Source organism: Strix aluco, chromosome 28, assembly GCF_031877795.1.
Source record: "Strix aluco isolate bStrAlu1 chromosome 28, bStrAlu1.hap1, whole genome shotgun sequence".
NCBI lineage: Eukaryota > Metazoa > Chordata > Aves > Strigiformes > Strigidae > Strix > Strix aluco.
Window position 1 is genome coordinate 6625582 of NC_133958.1, and position 15115 is coordinate 6640696.

General features: G+C 62.9%; 1 protein-coding gene across 2 annotated transcripts in view; it reads left to right on the forward strand.

Moving 5' to 3' along the window:
* Nucleotides 1–6706: 6706 nt before the first annotated feature.
* TACC1 (transforming acidic coiled-coil containing protein 1) overlaps nt 6707–15115 on the forward strand; it is a 31116-nt gene continuing 22707 nt past the window's right edge. The window contains exon 1 of one of the 2 annotated variants that reach the window (XM_074808001.1): nt 6707–7011. Coding sequence is in view for 1 of the 2 variants with exons in the window: in XM_074808000.1 (XP_074664101.1) it covers nt 10136–10182 (47 nt within the window). In the remaining variant the exon portion in view is untranslated. Of the gene's footprint in view, nt 7012–10122; nt 10183–15115 lie in introns of those variants that run through there. The other variant, XM_074808000.1, reaches the window with a different exon arrangement.

Sequence of the window (15115 nt, forward strand, 5' to 3'; positions counted from 1 at the left end):
TCTGCAGCCCACGAGAGCGCTGGCAAACACAGCAGGTTCTCATTTGGGTGCTCATTGCTCCCCTCCACCGTCTGCCCTGCGGCAAGGGAAGGGCCGGGGAGATCGTGTCCGCGCCGAGGGGACCCCTCGTGTTGCCCGACACCCACTGAGGGCCGCGTCCTCCGCAGCAGCGTCTGTTCGGCTGCACGTGTTTATGTTGTTAAAAATCTATGATAAAAAACACTGTTTTCCCTCTTTCTCTGCTTGCTGGGAATTTCGTGGGGGTGTGTAAATCTGTACATGCTTCTTGCTTTCGCAGGCAGGCTGACAGCGCAGTGTCCTGGTTCTGCGGGGCTGCGGGATGCTCCTGTACCCCGACCCTCTTCCCCACCTTACAGGTAGGAGCTGCCACGTTGCATCAGCAGCCGATCCCTTGAGCCTCGGCGCAACCAGTTGCACTCCAGTTCAGCCCAGCTAATTCAGTGAGGACTTGCCAGGCAGGCTGGAGCGCACTGCGCTCGCTCTGCAACGTGACTGCGACACCCGGCGCAGGCAAAACTGCTGCGAGACCAGAGGGGCTTCGCTTCATCTCCCCGTCCCCCTCCTGGGGGAGCCGGCTGTGGGCTGCTCTCAACACCACAGTCGAGGGCTGGGGGCTGCGTGGCTCCAAAACGCCTTCAGCCAGGGAAAGCGCCCAGGCAGCTGCAAGGAAGAGCCAGGACGTGCGTCCCCAGCCAGGATGACGAGGCTGGTGCCTGGGGAGGGGCTGGTGGACCTTGGAACAGCGGTGGGGAAACCCCCTGACCGGGATACCGGCATGGGAGGGATCCCAGCAGCTGGTGATGGGCCCCCAGCCCCTGCACTCAGCTCCCCACCGGGGAGGACACGAGCGTGGAGCCCCTTTTCCCTGTCACACTGTCCCCATAATTCACTCTCTGGGGAAGCGTCTCCAGCTGTTTGGCTGCGATGGGCGAAAACAACAGCCTGGCGCTGCCATGGTGACAAAGCTGTCCTGACCCCCCAGGCCAAACCCCCCCTTGGGAAACGGGGTGCTTCCTCGCCAGGCTGCTTTTGGGCGCTCCCCCCATGCACGCCGATTGCCTTTCCTTTGGGAAGAGGAGAGGTGCAGGCGAGGGCCGTGCCCGGGTTCAGCTCCAGCCCTCTGGGGAGGGCTCCCGCAGGTAACTGCAGTCCGGCGGCTGCCCCATGTCTTCACCCCTTCCTAAACACCGGCTCAAGGGACTTATTTGGCCTCTCTGCAGAACCTGCCGCTAACGCGTCCAACTCCAACAGCGTGTTTGTCTCCCTGGCGCCTCTCGGGAAGGCTGGAGTGGGGCCAGGCAGCGCATTCGGCACCAGGCGGGTGCCAGCGCTGCTCCCTGGGAACGCCGGAGCCACCCGCCGGGAGAGCTGCTGGGCGCTGGGGCTGGCGGGGACGGCTCGCAGCTCCTGCTCCTCACTTCTCCGATGGCAGCGGACCCGCGTCACCTTCCTGCTGCCGCAGAAGCAGTGGCTGGGCGTCGCGTGCTGGAGCCCGCCTGCAGCCCCTGCGCACCCTCCCTGGCGAGCGCCCCGTGCCCCGGTGCCTTTCTGGGGTTCGCTGAGCACCCACCCAAAGGCCACGCACCCGCGAGAGGCGTCGCTTTGCAGGGAAGGCTGGAAGGGAGCGTAAATTGAACCCACGTAAAAATCAACTTAATTAATGGGGAATAAAGATCCCATTATTCTCTCTGCCCTGAGGCAAGAAAAAGAAATTTCTCTCGTTTCCTTCCTAAATTCAAATGAGTGTGGGAGAGATTTATAGGGAAGGCGCGCCTGGCACGGGAGCAAGGGCAACAGCAGCCGGCACAGGAGCCCGGCGGGGACCCCGACTCCGGCACCGCAATGTGACTTGTCTGCACACCCTGGGAGGAGGAAGGTGCTACTGGGACACACTCCCCCATGGCTGTGATTATACCCTACCTGCACCGACAGCTCGAGGATCTCGGCGCCTGTCTGACAATTCGCGTGACATTTGCGCCAGCCTGGAGCCTGTGCAGGGAGAGGTCCCGCTTCAGCTCCCAAAAACACAGCCCTGTGCGACGGGGAGAGCGGTTACCCCAGCCGGGCAGCCCCCGCGCCCCGTCTTTGTGGCGATGCTGCTCATTAAGTGGCGCTTTTCCCAGGGAAGTGGAAGCTCCCAGTCTAAGCAAGCCCAGCCTGAGCCCCTCGATAGCTGCTGGTGCCACCAATGCCTGGGACAGGCCTAGGGGACAGGCACGCACCTGGGGTGGCAGTAACCTTCAACCGGGCGAAACTGGTGCTTTGGGAAAAAAAACAGCTGAAACCGCATTTTTCTGGCAGCACAACAGTTGCGTCTTAAACAAGACATTTTAAATTTACACTGCAAGCCAAAAAAAGTTGTAATTTGAATATACAGCATGGCACATTCCTCAGAAATTGATCATAAAGTTCTGTTAAAACACAGGCACGGCCTGAGTAAAATAAATATTTTTGCTTCCAGAGAAGTGAAAGGTCTGGCCAGCAACTCAATTTATAATATTTTTAGCAGGTGATTCATCGAAGAGGGAAAAAAATACCCAGGGCAGCTGAATCCAGCAATGGCTCTTTGTCTCAGCAGAGCTATCGCATCCAGGCGCGCCGGTAGCTGGCTGTGGCGAAGCTCCCCGGTGGGGGCTACTCCCCACTGCCCCTTCCCGGGGTCCCCCCCGGCCCCCCAGGACCTGCTGCCTTCAGCGAAGCCAGAGGGCCCATGGCTGCAGCTCCTCGCAGAGCCGGGCGCTTCTGGCTGCTCTGGGGACGGGGTTGCCACCCGTGGCGAGTGCTGCCATGGCCGGGTGCCGCGATGACACGGCCAGAGCTTGCCGGGCAGGGGGAGGCTGAAGCCCTGGCCACGGGCCCCCTCTCCCTCCCGGGGCGGGGATGGGGCAGGCAGGGACAGAGGTCCCTTTGGAGGCGTTGTTTGCCCAGAGCAGCCTCCGGAGCTGTGGCTTTGGATGGGGTTTCTTGACCGGGTTCCACTCGCTACATTGCTGTGGTTTGGGGATGGAAAACAAACCCTTTGGCCTTTGCTATCTCCGGCTCCAGCAGCAGATATTTTTCTTTTCCTCCCCGCAGGTACTGACTCTCCCCAGCTTGCTGCAGATCTCCAGACACAGGGGCACTCGCTGCTTGTGCACATCCTTGTTCGTGCAGCGCAGGTGAGCACGGGAACAGGAATGGGGGGAAAGTACAGGCAAAAGGGAGCTTCTCCAGAGCCCCGGGGCTGTACCCTTCGCCTGACGCACGTGCAGGGCACAGCGCCCGCGGGAGGCTGCACGCCCCGTGGCGTCGGTCGCTGCGGTACCCAAGGTAGCAGCTCGGAAGCACCCGAGCGGGGTGTGGGCACCCCTACGGCCCCATGTCCCAGGCTGGGGGTGCTGGTGACGCTGCGGCTGCCTCCGGAGCCCACCCTGCTGCAGAGGGGAGAATGGGGTGATGCAGCGCCACGAGGTGCTGGACCACGGCCCCGTGGGGCGTTTCTGGAGCTGGTGGGCATTGAGCCATGGCTGATGCCTTCGGACTTCTCTGGGGCTTGTGGCCAAATGAGAAGAGTGGTCTTCAAACTGGCTGCTTGTGATGCACGAGACACCTGCTCCTGGCTATAAAAATGGATTAGCTGCGTCGCATCTGGAGCCCATCCAGGCAGCAGCGCCTTCTCCAGCATCCCATTTGGCACGCAGAACCCCCCGCCTGAAAACGCAGCGCCGGGGAGCGAGGGGACAAGGCGCAGAGTTAAAAGGAGGGTCTGGAAGCTGTGATCCTCTTGAGGTGGGGCATCAGAGAGCTTTGAGCAGGCACAGCGCTGTCACCGAGGGCTGGATCCTGCCTCTCCACCGCCCCTCGCCGTGCCTTCCCATTGTTCTTTGTGCTCCAGCCTGGTCCCCGCGTGCTCCCAGCTGGCCGGGTTTTCAGCCTGGATGCAAACTCCAGAGCAGCAGATACTAACTCATTGTATTCTGAGTGTTGGAAGGACTCCACGGTCCAACGCAAATTGAGTGGCGATATATTAAATAGGAAGCAAGCCCTCCTCCTTACCAGAGCATCCAGGCTGCACAGGGCTGAAGGTGCTGCCTCTGGCCCTGCCCTGGGAACCTGCATCCGAGCCCATCCCCACGCGCCCCAGGGAGATGTGCTGGGACCTGCTGCTGGGATCCTGACGTCCCAGGAGCCCGGTGGGGTGAGGAGGATCCTGCGGGCGCTCGGCCGGCCCCACGCTGGAGCAGACACTGGGCACAGCCTTGCTCTCCGGCTCTCGCTGCTGCTGCGCAGTGGAGCTGCAAACGAGCCGCTCGCTTCTCCTCAGCAGTGTTCAGAAATACCCCAAAATATTATATGCATTTCCTTCATTCACCTGGAAAACCTTATTCCCCTGCTAGACATCTGCCATAACGCAGTCCTGCCTGGATCGTGAACCACACGTGGAGTTTTATTATGCTCTGAATACCAATTATTTCAGGTACTCGTGCAGCAATCTCTGCCCCAAATGATGCAATAAGGGAATTGGAGCTAAGCTGAGATTATGTTTGGGCAATTGCTCTAAATCTGTTTTTATGATAAGCTTTCTGGTCAGTGTGCCACTCGGTCCTCGCTGCTCCGGTGTTGACTGACGTGCTCTGTGATCCTCCCAGCCCATGCAAGGCCAGAGGCTTGGGACCAGCTCTTGGAAAACAACTGGCAGAGTCCGGGCTGCAACTGGAGGCTCAGGTTTCTGACTGATTTTCAATGCTTGGGGAAGCTCCCGGAGTTGCAACATCATTTTGCAACACTCGGTATGAAAGGTGGGACGCTCAAATGTGCTGGGTTTGGAGCAACCTGCTGAACAGCCGAGGAAGACACGAGCCTGGGGGAAGAAAGGAAGGTGGAGAGCTGCAGGAAACCCCATTTCTCTGACTGCAGACCCAGGAGGGACCCGTGCAGCTCGCCGGGCAGCGCGGGCCACCCCTACCCCGTGGCAGCAGGTTTTTCTCCTGTGCTCTCTCGCCTGGAGCTGAACACAGGCAGCATCCCTGAAAAGGGCAAATAAACAAAGAGTGGACGGGAAATTAATGTGGCACAAGGCTGAGCTCACTGACCGAGATGCGGCCAGGGTGACGCAACGAGGGTCAATTAAGCTGCCGCCACACAGCCTCGCAGGGTGAATTAAGTGCCAATTTTCTGCACTGCTGAAGAGGTAAAGAATTAAAATGATAACTAACAGGAAGTTTCAGCCGAAAAGAACGAGCAAGTTGGGAGATGGGAGTTTGAGGCTGGACTGGGGCCAGCGGTGAGACAAGCAGGCGAGCGGCAGTGCCCTCTGCCGAAGGCAGCTCCGGGGAGCTCCCACAGCTTCTGGCTGGATGGGGGAGGACACTACGGCCCTTCGAGCGAGGGGAAGGAGAGGGACCCCCCTCTGCTCCTGACTGGGGTACCCACACCCCACCCTTCTGGCTGGAGGGAGTGATGGGTGGCAGGGCAGGTGCTCGGGCGGCCGAGGGTGCGCAGACAGGGAGCTCCCTGGAGAAGGCAGAAGTGATTGGGGGCTCCCGGGCTGTTGCCCCCCACCCTGCTTGCATGTGGCACAGCGGTTTCCTTCCTGATCGCTGTCCTCCTCCTGCTTTTGGCAGGAGGGGGGATGCAGAGAGCTGGTTTTATCCCCTCTGTACGGCTGCCGCAGGTCCGGGGGTGTTTGGGAAGGTCATTGCGGGCAGGGCAGGGAGCAGGGCCCAGCCCGGGCTGGGGGAGCAGACTGCAGAGTTTGTTTGCGGAGGGAAGTTCCCTGCCTGTGCAGTTTTCTCCTCCCTTTGGGAAGCAACACCCCTGCCTGATGCTTTCCGAGGATGAAATGGCTGCGGCAGAGCCCGTCGCTCATTCCCGCTCCTTGCGCTCCCTCTGCAGGAGCCGACGTGGGCCCGGGGGGGGGGACGGGGGCCGCATCCTGCCCACGGCGCCGCAGCCAGAGCCGGGCTGGCTCTTCTGGCACGAACCCTTTGGGGTGAGGCCAGGGGTTTGTTTAAGTGAAAGGCTTGAGCTAATTTCTGTGTGAGTGTTGGGGTGAGTCCTGGCCGGGACCAGACCCCAGTCTGGGCTTGGGCAAACTGGGGGGGTGATGCCCTGGGGGTTCTGGGAAATGGGGTCTGCCCCAGAGGGGAGCTGGCTGGAGCGGAGAAGCCATGGGATGTGGGGATGCTCGCCAGAGCAGCTATCCCTGTGCCCCAGCTGTGAAAACCCTTTACTGGGGAGCAGCCCCAGCCGAAACCTTTGAAACCTCAAAGGAAAACGTCTCCTCTGATCCAAAACACGTCCCCTGCTACTCAGCTAAACCTCCTGGCCGTCCCCCCACTGCCCGGGATCCAGTACCCTGGGAGATGCCGCCTCCTGTTCAGCCTCTCTGGGGGCCTCAGTGGCTCTGTCCGTCCCTGTCCTCGTGTCTTGCCCTCGTGCGGGGCAGCCGGAGGGAATCACCCTTCCAGGGTGTCAACGCACCGCTCCCAGCCCTCCTTCCCCAGCGGGGCGGGAGCTCGGGACCAGCTCCCCTTCCCCTCTCCCGCAGCCCCAAGACCGCAGCTCCCGCTCCCTCTGTAAGCCGAGAGCTTCCCTCCCCGCCGGAGGCCAGGCTGCCAAATTCCAGCCAAGAGCACATTTTTACGGCATGACACCAGTGGGGCCCCGGCAGGAGACAGCACGAGATCCGGGCGTTCGGCCCAGCGGCTCCGGTACCGGCGCGGCAGCAGCGTGCGTGGACGGTTCGCCCAGCGCCGTCTGCCCCACCGGTTTCCTCTCTCTGCCCGTGGAAGCGCTCGCCAAATATTACAAAACATCCTCCTCCCTTTCCCCCAGGCTGCAGGGTGCACCAAGACACCCCGCCGCTGCCTGGCCCTCCCCACGCTGTCCATCCCCTTCCTTCCTCCCTGCTCCTTTTCCAGGCAACTCCTCACACAAGCGGCTTTCGAGGGAGCCCCAGGACAGGTAGCAGAGAGTGACGGAGCCCGGGACAAGTCTGCGACTGCAAAGGTAGGAAGGAGAAGGGAGCTGAGGGCCAGGACGCTCACCGAGCGCTCGCCTGCCTCGGGCTGGAGGGAAGAGGAGAGCGGGGAGCGAGGGCTCCTTGGCCACCCCGGGGTGCAGAGCTGGGAGCTGGCCTGCTGCGATGGCAAGACCTCAGCGGCCCCTTTGGACAGCACAACCTCCTCCTCGCCTTGCCCTGCCAGAGCGCTCGATCTCATGGTGCTTCCCGGGGGGCACTGGCACCTGCCAGCCGGCCGTGGGCACGCGGGGCTCCCGCCAGCGCCTTCGCACCAGGCTGCGACGCTTCTCTGCTGCCGAGGTCCGTGTTGTGCCTCTGTTTGTGTTGCTAAGGAGGAGCTGCCAGAGCATGTCCCGTGCCGTGTGCTGGCCTCCCTCAGGACTCGCTCGGGAAATGGGAAGGGGAGATGCCATCAGTGCTCTGCGTAGGGCTGGGGCACAGCGTTCTCCCCCCAAGGCGGCTCGCTGCTGCTCTGCCCAGGCAGGTGGGTGCGGGTTGGGGTGCCGGGGAGCCTCCACAGAAGGGGGTCCTATCCCCTGCCCCCTCGCAGCCCAGTGGTGCTGGCTCTGGGCAGGTTTGGAGAGATGGGAGGCTCCAGGGAGGCATTTAAACCCCATCCATGTGACAGACCCGGCTCTTAGTCACAGTCCCCGGAAACACAGTGAACCTCTGCCCGGGCAGCAGCGAGGGCTTGGCGTGCTTCTTTCCCAGGCACATGGAAATTTCCATGGAATTATTGTGTGGGTAATTATTACCATCTGCCTCCTCGCAGACAGCAGCCTCCCCGCCGGCTGGCTCTGGAACTCCTCGGGGTGCCAGCCGGGCAGGGGGTGCGGGAGCCTCACCTGAGCCAAGCTCTGCCAGCGGCGAGACGGCCCCAGAGCCCTGGCTGCTGCCCCTGGAGCGAGCAGGTCCCCACAGCTGGGGCACTTCTGGCTGCTCTGCAGCCCTGCCTGACCTCTGCCTGCCTCCGTCCCACAGCCTCCGTGGGCATTGCCAGCCCTCAGGGGAACAGTTTTCCGGGCAGAGCTTCATGGCCGTGTGTGACTATTAAAGGTCTTGTGACACTTTGCTGTCACTTAGAAGCCACCTCACACTGCCGTGCTCACCTCCAGACCATCAGAGGGGGGCCATGCCGCAGCTGGGGGCTGGACTGGGGCTGCTGGGGGGCTTGGACAAGGATTGTCACTGCTCTGAGGCTGGGGTTGTGGCTGGCAGACGGTGACAGTGACCCTCGCTGTTGTCCCGAGGGGCTGGGAAAGCTTAATTAGGTTGTTGCCAACGTTGGTCAGGCTGAGGGAGCTCTGGGGACGGTGGTGTGGGACGGCACTCTGCGCTCCTTGCTGTTTGGCAGCTGGTTTTCTCTCCTGGGGGGCCACATAATCCTCGTTTAATTTTGGTGCCTTCCCCCTCCTGATTTTCCCTTGCAGCATCTGACCGGAAAGCCGGCAGTTTCCCAGAGGTCTGGACGTGTTTATGGCTGGCGGGGAGGGGCCCCTTGCCAAGGAGCGCCGGGGCGCAGCCGCAGCAGCCGCAGCGCTGGCACGTTACCGGCTGTGCGTCCCCCGGCTGGCCCAGCATCCAACGCAGCGTCCCCCTGCCCTGCCCGGCGATGTGACACCCCTTTGCCATCGTGTTCGTGTCACCGGAGCCTCGGGTCCCTCGCCCAGGGCAGCCTGGGGAGGACAGAGCCGCTGAGCGGGGCGGTGTTACGGGCAGGTTCACCCCTTCAGTTCAGATCCCTGCTCCGACAGGGCGGACTTCTTAGGAAATACCGAATTCCTGCCTTCTGGCAGCGGTGCCTGGCTGAGCGAGGCCTCATGGAAGCGCATTTCGGAGATAAATCGCCAGAGCCCAGGCGCAGCATCCCAGCCCGAGAGGCTGTGCAGGTGCCGGGCAGCCCCCCAGTCTGCAAACCGCAGCGTCCCGGCGGCTGCGGGCACACGGGGGTTTCTGCCTCGGCTGGGAAATGCCCCCCTTGAAAACAGCTGCGGGAAATTCTGTGGAAACCAAAAGCAGAGACGCGAAAGGGCCGAGCCCTGGGGGGTGCTGCCCCTGCCAAAACGCGGCCCTCGGGCTGGCGGCCTCCGCACACGGATGCTGCGCTGGGGACAGCAGCGCTCGGGTCCCGCATGGCCCCGCACTGTCCCTGCCCCGGTGGACGGGCAGGGCTGCCTGCGGGCAGGGCTCGGCCGGGGCGCGAGGCGGGGAAGGCGGGCAGCGACGCGAGGCACGGCGTGGTGCGGATGTGGTGGTTGGTCTTTTCAACGCGCACAGAACATCAGAGCCGCCAAAAGACCCCCCTGAGCTCTGCGCGTCGGCGTCCGTGGATGCCGGGCCCTTGCACAGGCAGGAGGGCAGTCGAGCCCCTCAGGGTATTTTTTAATCCAAGGAAGATTCACTTGGTTTAGGTTGGGTTTTTTGTGTGTGTGGTTTGTTGGTTTGTTTTTTAGGAAGGTGAAAGCTTTCAAGGGTGTTGACACTTTTCTTGCCAAAAAATAATGCAACCCAAGCCAGAACACCCTGGCTGACAAAAAAAAAAAAAAAGATTAATACTTGAGTTTTCAGTTTCGCTGAAGTAAAAGCCCCAAATGATGTCAGAAATGGCTGTGTTCTCTCAGGCACTTTAATTAAAATAAATCCAACCAGGACGTTTCCTTAGTGGGGGTCACCTCTGTGCCTTTACACCACTGTGTTGAATCTCCCCCCATGCCTGTGGGGCTGCGACTTCAGCCTCAGGGTCACGATCCAGATCGTCATTTATGAGGGATAAAGGGAAGGGGCTGGCGGGTCGCTGCCCAGCGGTGCCGAGGGGGTCACATTGTCCCTTCCTGGAGCCAAAGAGGGGTCGAGGGGCCGTTCCCCAATGATTTGGACACTTGCCCCATGCCGGCCCCTGCCTGAGCCGCATTGCTGGGACCGGCAGCTGCCTGCCTCCTGCCTGCGCGGGGTCCCAGTCCTGCACTGGGGTCCCAGCCCTGCGGCGGGACCCCCCGGCGGGGCCACCCGGGGGCAGCCGCTGTCCCGCTGTCCGGGTCCCTCCCGGTCCCTCCCGCAGGGGCGGGGACGCGCCGGGGACGCGGAGCGGAGGCAGCACGGCCCGGCCCGGCCATGGGGGCGGCCCAGAGCCAGGAGCGGCGGGAGCCCGGGACCCCCCGGTGAGTGCGGGCGGGGGGGACCCGGGCCGGGGTCTGGGTCCGTCCCTGCAGCAGCTGGACCGGGGCCCGCAGAGGTGGGGGGGGGGGGGAGAAAGAGAGAAAGTCCGAGCACTGAGTGGTTAAACTGGGGGGGAGGCTCTTCCCTCCCTCTCCTTCTCCTCCTCCTCCTCCTCCTTCTCCTCCTCTCCCCTTCCTCTCCTTCTCCTCCTCCTCCTCCTCCTCCTTCTCCTCCTCTCCCCTTCCTCTCTTTCTCCTCCTCCTCCTCCTCCTCCTTCGTGAAAGCCACGGCCAGGGCCGGGGGAGCTGGTTCTCACCCGCCGGCTTGGGCACTGAAAGCAAAAGGGAGCGCGGATGAGCTGGGATCCAGAGAACTGGAGGCATTTTATCTGTAAATCAACCCAAACGCTTTCCGGCACATAGAAATATTTTCTTGCAGCGAGCCCTGCTGCCATGCAGAGATCGCCCTACCCGGGAGCTTTGCTGCCGCTTTTCTAACGGCGCCTCGTCACGCTTTGGGGACACTGGCCCCGCGTTGGGACCCGGTGCCGGCCGAGCGCTGTGGGTGTCCGGGAGCCTTCGCCAGGTGTCACCGCGCCGGTGCCCCAGAGCCGGGCAGCTGCTCTGCTGAGCGCTTGCAACCCCCCCGCCCCGTTCCCAACCGCTGGTTTCAGACAGGGAACACAAGCGCGCTCCCCCCTCGTAAGCTCAGTCCTGCCCGTATTTCCCTCAGCCGTCTCCTCAATAGAAACCAGAGGTGTTCCCAGGCGGAAAGAACACCCCGTTGTTCACCCCGTGTGCTGGGGCTGCTCCTTTCCGCTCCGACGCACTCGCCTGCTGCTCCTTCCCACCCCTTTGCTCCACCTTGAGCAAATTTTGTTTTGTCCCCCCCCCGCCCTTTATCCCTTCCCTCGCCCGCTCCCTGCACCAGCTGCCGTCCTCGCTCCTCGCTGCCCCCCAGCCCTGCCAGCACCCCAGGTTATGGGGCTGAGGTGCTGCCTGCGGTTCCCAATATCGCCGAGTCCTGGCTAAAACCAGGGAGCCAGGGCCTGGCAAACACCTGATAAGAGCCTTCCTGCTCGCCTCGCACGGATATTTTTAGCAAACAGAGCGAAGGAGTTGTCAGGGGAGTAAAGCAGCAGCAAGATGAAGGCAGATGCTCGTGTTCATAAATCATCAGTGTGAAAATCAGGCTGGAGCTCGCACATCTTGAGTCTGTTCCTACTGAATTGCTTTGCATGAGCTCGCATCCAGGCGAGCGAGATTAAGCTGCGGTTGTTTTTAAAATGCAGGAATAGCAGTGCCTTGATTTTCATGTGGGTCCTTCTTAATGCAGCCCCAAATGCTTGTGTTTATGAATTTAATGGCAGTTCGGTGGGGAAAGACAGCTGGAGCCCGGGGGCTGGCTCCTGTGTGACAGTTGTGTCCTTCACTTCTATTTTTGTAGAGCTGTTTTGATGGAATGTGGAGCGCTGGGAACTGTCACATCCCAGGGCTGTGAAGGGTCCTGGGGGGAGCTGAGCAGCTCAGCAGCGCTGTCCCACGCTGGGCATCGCTCCGCTGCTCCGGGGCGCTGCTGCCGCCAGTGGCACCCAGGTCCCCGCGAGCAGATGGCAGCGACAGACCCTGAGGTGCGAGGAAGTCGCGCTCGGGCTGCCGCAGATCCCGGAGCGTTCAGGGTTGTGCTGCTCGGTCCTGTGACCTGTATCTGGGCTGCGGCTCGGCCAAGGTCAGGACGAGCAGAAGGAACGTGGGAACGTTGCTGCTGCAGATTTGCCCTCCCGTGGCCCCACGGTTTGGGATCGTGCCCCGAAAGGCTGGTGGGGTTGGGTCGGTCCGGCTTCCACCTTCCACCCCGCAGCTGCCGTGGCCGTGGAGCGTGACGTGGCTGCGGGTGCTGCCAGACCCCACGTGTGAGGCTGTGGGCCCAGTCACGGGTGGTGTGGGGGTGAGGAGCTCCGGGGCAGGAGCGCAGGAAGGGGCTCGGGGTCTCTGGGGCACCCGCCCGGGCTGAGGCGATGCCAGAGGGTCCTCCGTGCTGCTCCGAGGGCATCAGCTCAGCCCCAGGCTCAGCCCCAGGCTCAGCCCCAGGCTCAGCTCGGCTGCATCCTGTGCTCCATCGCACCGGGGTCTCTCCCGCAGGCCGCCCCCCCCAGCTCCCGCATCCCCACCCGGGCACAGGGCAGAGCTCGGGCTGAGGAGACCCCCCTCCGATCCTGGGGCCGCGGGGCGATGCGAGCCCGGGGGAAGCGTCAGAGCCCCGGCCCTTCGCCTCCCCGGGGGCCGGAGAGGCTCCGAACCCTCCGAAATCCCATCCTGGAGTGCCCTCTAGCGAAACACCGCCCGCCCGGCCCCGGCCCTGCCCGCGGGATGCTCCGGGACGCTCCGGGATGCTCCGGGATGCTGCCGTGCCTGGGGGATGCTCCGGGATGCTCCGGGATGCTGCCGCAGGGACGGGCCCCAAGGCCGAGGGTGCTGCTCCTCCTGCCGCTGCAGAGCAGCGCTTCCCTGGACCCCACCCAGGAGAGGCTGGAGCTTGGCAGGAGGGTGGACATCGGTAGAGTGTACACGGTCAGGGTGCATAGGCTGTACATCAGTACACAGGCTGTACGTTGTTAGGCTGTACATCGTTAGGCTGTACACCAGTACACAGGCTGTACATTGGTCCCTACCCCTGAGCTGCTGCTGCTGTGCGGTGCTTGGCACAGCAGGGCCCTGGGCCGGGGCGGGGGGTGACAGGGGTGTGAAGAAGAGCCCGTCCGGCTGCTGCCTGTGCAGGCAGAGGCTCGTCCTGCCGATGGAAGGGTTGGCAGGTCTCTTCCCGATGGAAGGGCTGGCAGGTCTTTCCCGATGGAAGGGCTGGCGGGTCTCTTCCCGATGGAAGGGCTGGCAGGTCTTTCCCGATGGAAGGGCTGGCAGGTCTTTTTTCCGAACAGGTCAGCGTCCTCCCTGCTCCGCAGAGCGGTGTCGCTGACTGCACCAGGCAGCGCTCGGCAGGCAGAGCCACAGCCGGGTTATCTCCTCAGCGTTTGAGCTGCAGCCGGCGTTGCCGCCAGGCTGGGGTGGTGCCAAGCTGGAAAATGCCACTCGAGGCATTTTCTTAATTGCTCGTCATGAACAGCAAGCGGGAGCGGGCTCTGCTCTTGCCCTGCTCCATATCTCCCTGCCCCAGGGCGCTGCAGGCCGGGAGCAAAGGGCCAGTCTGGCTCCGTCCTGCCGATCCCGGTCCTGCCGGCCGCTCGTTCTGGGCAGGGCTGGGAGCGGAGGGTCCTGGCTGGGCCCCTCTCTGCGTGCAGCCTTCATGATGGAAAGATGCTGCTGGTTTCCTCCACCCGTGTGCCCCGGTTCCCTCACCCAGCAAGTCAGGGGCTGTAGAAGTTGGTCCATACGTCGTTCTTCCCCTCCGCAGCTGCTCCCGCCCCACTTGCATTTCTGCTCGCCCTGCGCGGAGCCCGGCAGCCGCTTGGAAAGGCTGTGGGTCGGGGGGGATCGGGGCAGGGGGAGAGGGAGGGGAGCCGGGGCTGCGCCTCGAAGATCTCCTTGTGTAAAATTCATCTGCAGGAATCAGCTCTGCCGCTCGGGGGGTGGGCAGGAGGCTGCTGGCTCCCACTCCCAGCAGCTGCAGGCAAACAGGATGTTGAGGTTCTGCTTCTGCTTCAGCCTCTTGGTTTCTGGCTGAGCTTTGCTGGGTGTCGCTCAGTCCTCTCTTGCTCGCTGTCCTCTACGCAGCAGCCGGAGGTTTGCAGGGCGATGCGGGGGGCAGCGCTGCGGCCGGGCTGGTATCCCAGGGTCCGGACACGGGGCCGGCTTCTGCCGCTGCCCTGCGGTGGGGGCTGGCGACACCTTTGCTTCGACTGAACCAGAGGGATCCGTGGGGAGGTTTGGAAGTGTTGTGTGAGGGGATGAGAGATTCTCTTTGACAGAGGCCAGGCGGTAAAAGCGTGCAGCAGCAACACATATGTTTAATAAGGACACCAACAGATGGAAGCTTGGAAGAAGGATCCCTGTAGGGAGGTTATTTGAGATGCTCGGCAGCCAGGAACGAGCCCTTTGAAGTACCCGACTGGCGTTGGAGGTGGCCAGACCAGCTGGATGGGTCTGCTCAGCCCCAGAGGCCTCTGCCCCTGCGACAGCGTTCCTGGCGCTGGTGACTCACGGGGAAAGCACCGGGCTGTGGCCTCAGCCTGCCCGGGAGCCCCGCGGAGGGCCAGCGGCACTTCTGCGCAGCGGGCCCGGCTGGTTTTGCAGCCGGACGGTTGTCTGCCCTTTCCCAGGTCATCCCTGGGACCTGCCGCCGGGAGCCCGGGGCTGTGGGAGCTGCCAGCTCTGCGGCCCCGGCTGCCCGGAGCCGGTAAAGCCGCTGCCTGCGACAGATCTGCTGCCCGGACGGGCCTCGCAGCGCTCCCGTGCCCCAGCCGCGACGTTACGCTCCTCTCAAGGACGCGGGAGGCGATGGGTTTGGGAGCGGGAGCCGTCGTTAAGGGGGAAAATTCCCGAGGCAGGCCAGCACGGCAGTGTTTATTTCTGCGGGGACGGTTGGCTGTTATTTTTAAACAACAATAGTTTAATAAATAAATGAACTTGCTGCCACGGAAGGATGTCGCACCAGCCAGGGCTGCTGAAGTCGGGATTTCCGTGGAAAATGGAAGGGGCAGGTGTTTCCCTGCCCAGGTCCCTCTGCGCCTGAGTCCTGGGAGCGACCCGCTCCGCCTGGCCCTGGGCAGCCCCCCCCTGTCCTGGGGGCCACTTGCCCCGGGGGCCACTCGCCCGCGGCGGGGGGCAGCTCCCGGCGAGCGCGAGGTGTTGGCTGGCACGTCCGGAGCGGAAGGAATCCGCCTGCAGCGCAGGTGCAGCCCCGAGAAATGGGGGGGAATTAACTCGGGGGGGATCCGGTTTCACAGCCCCCCGCCCTCTTGCGTGGGGGGTGTCCTTGGAG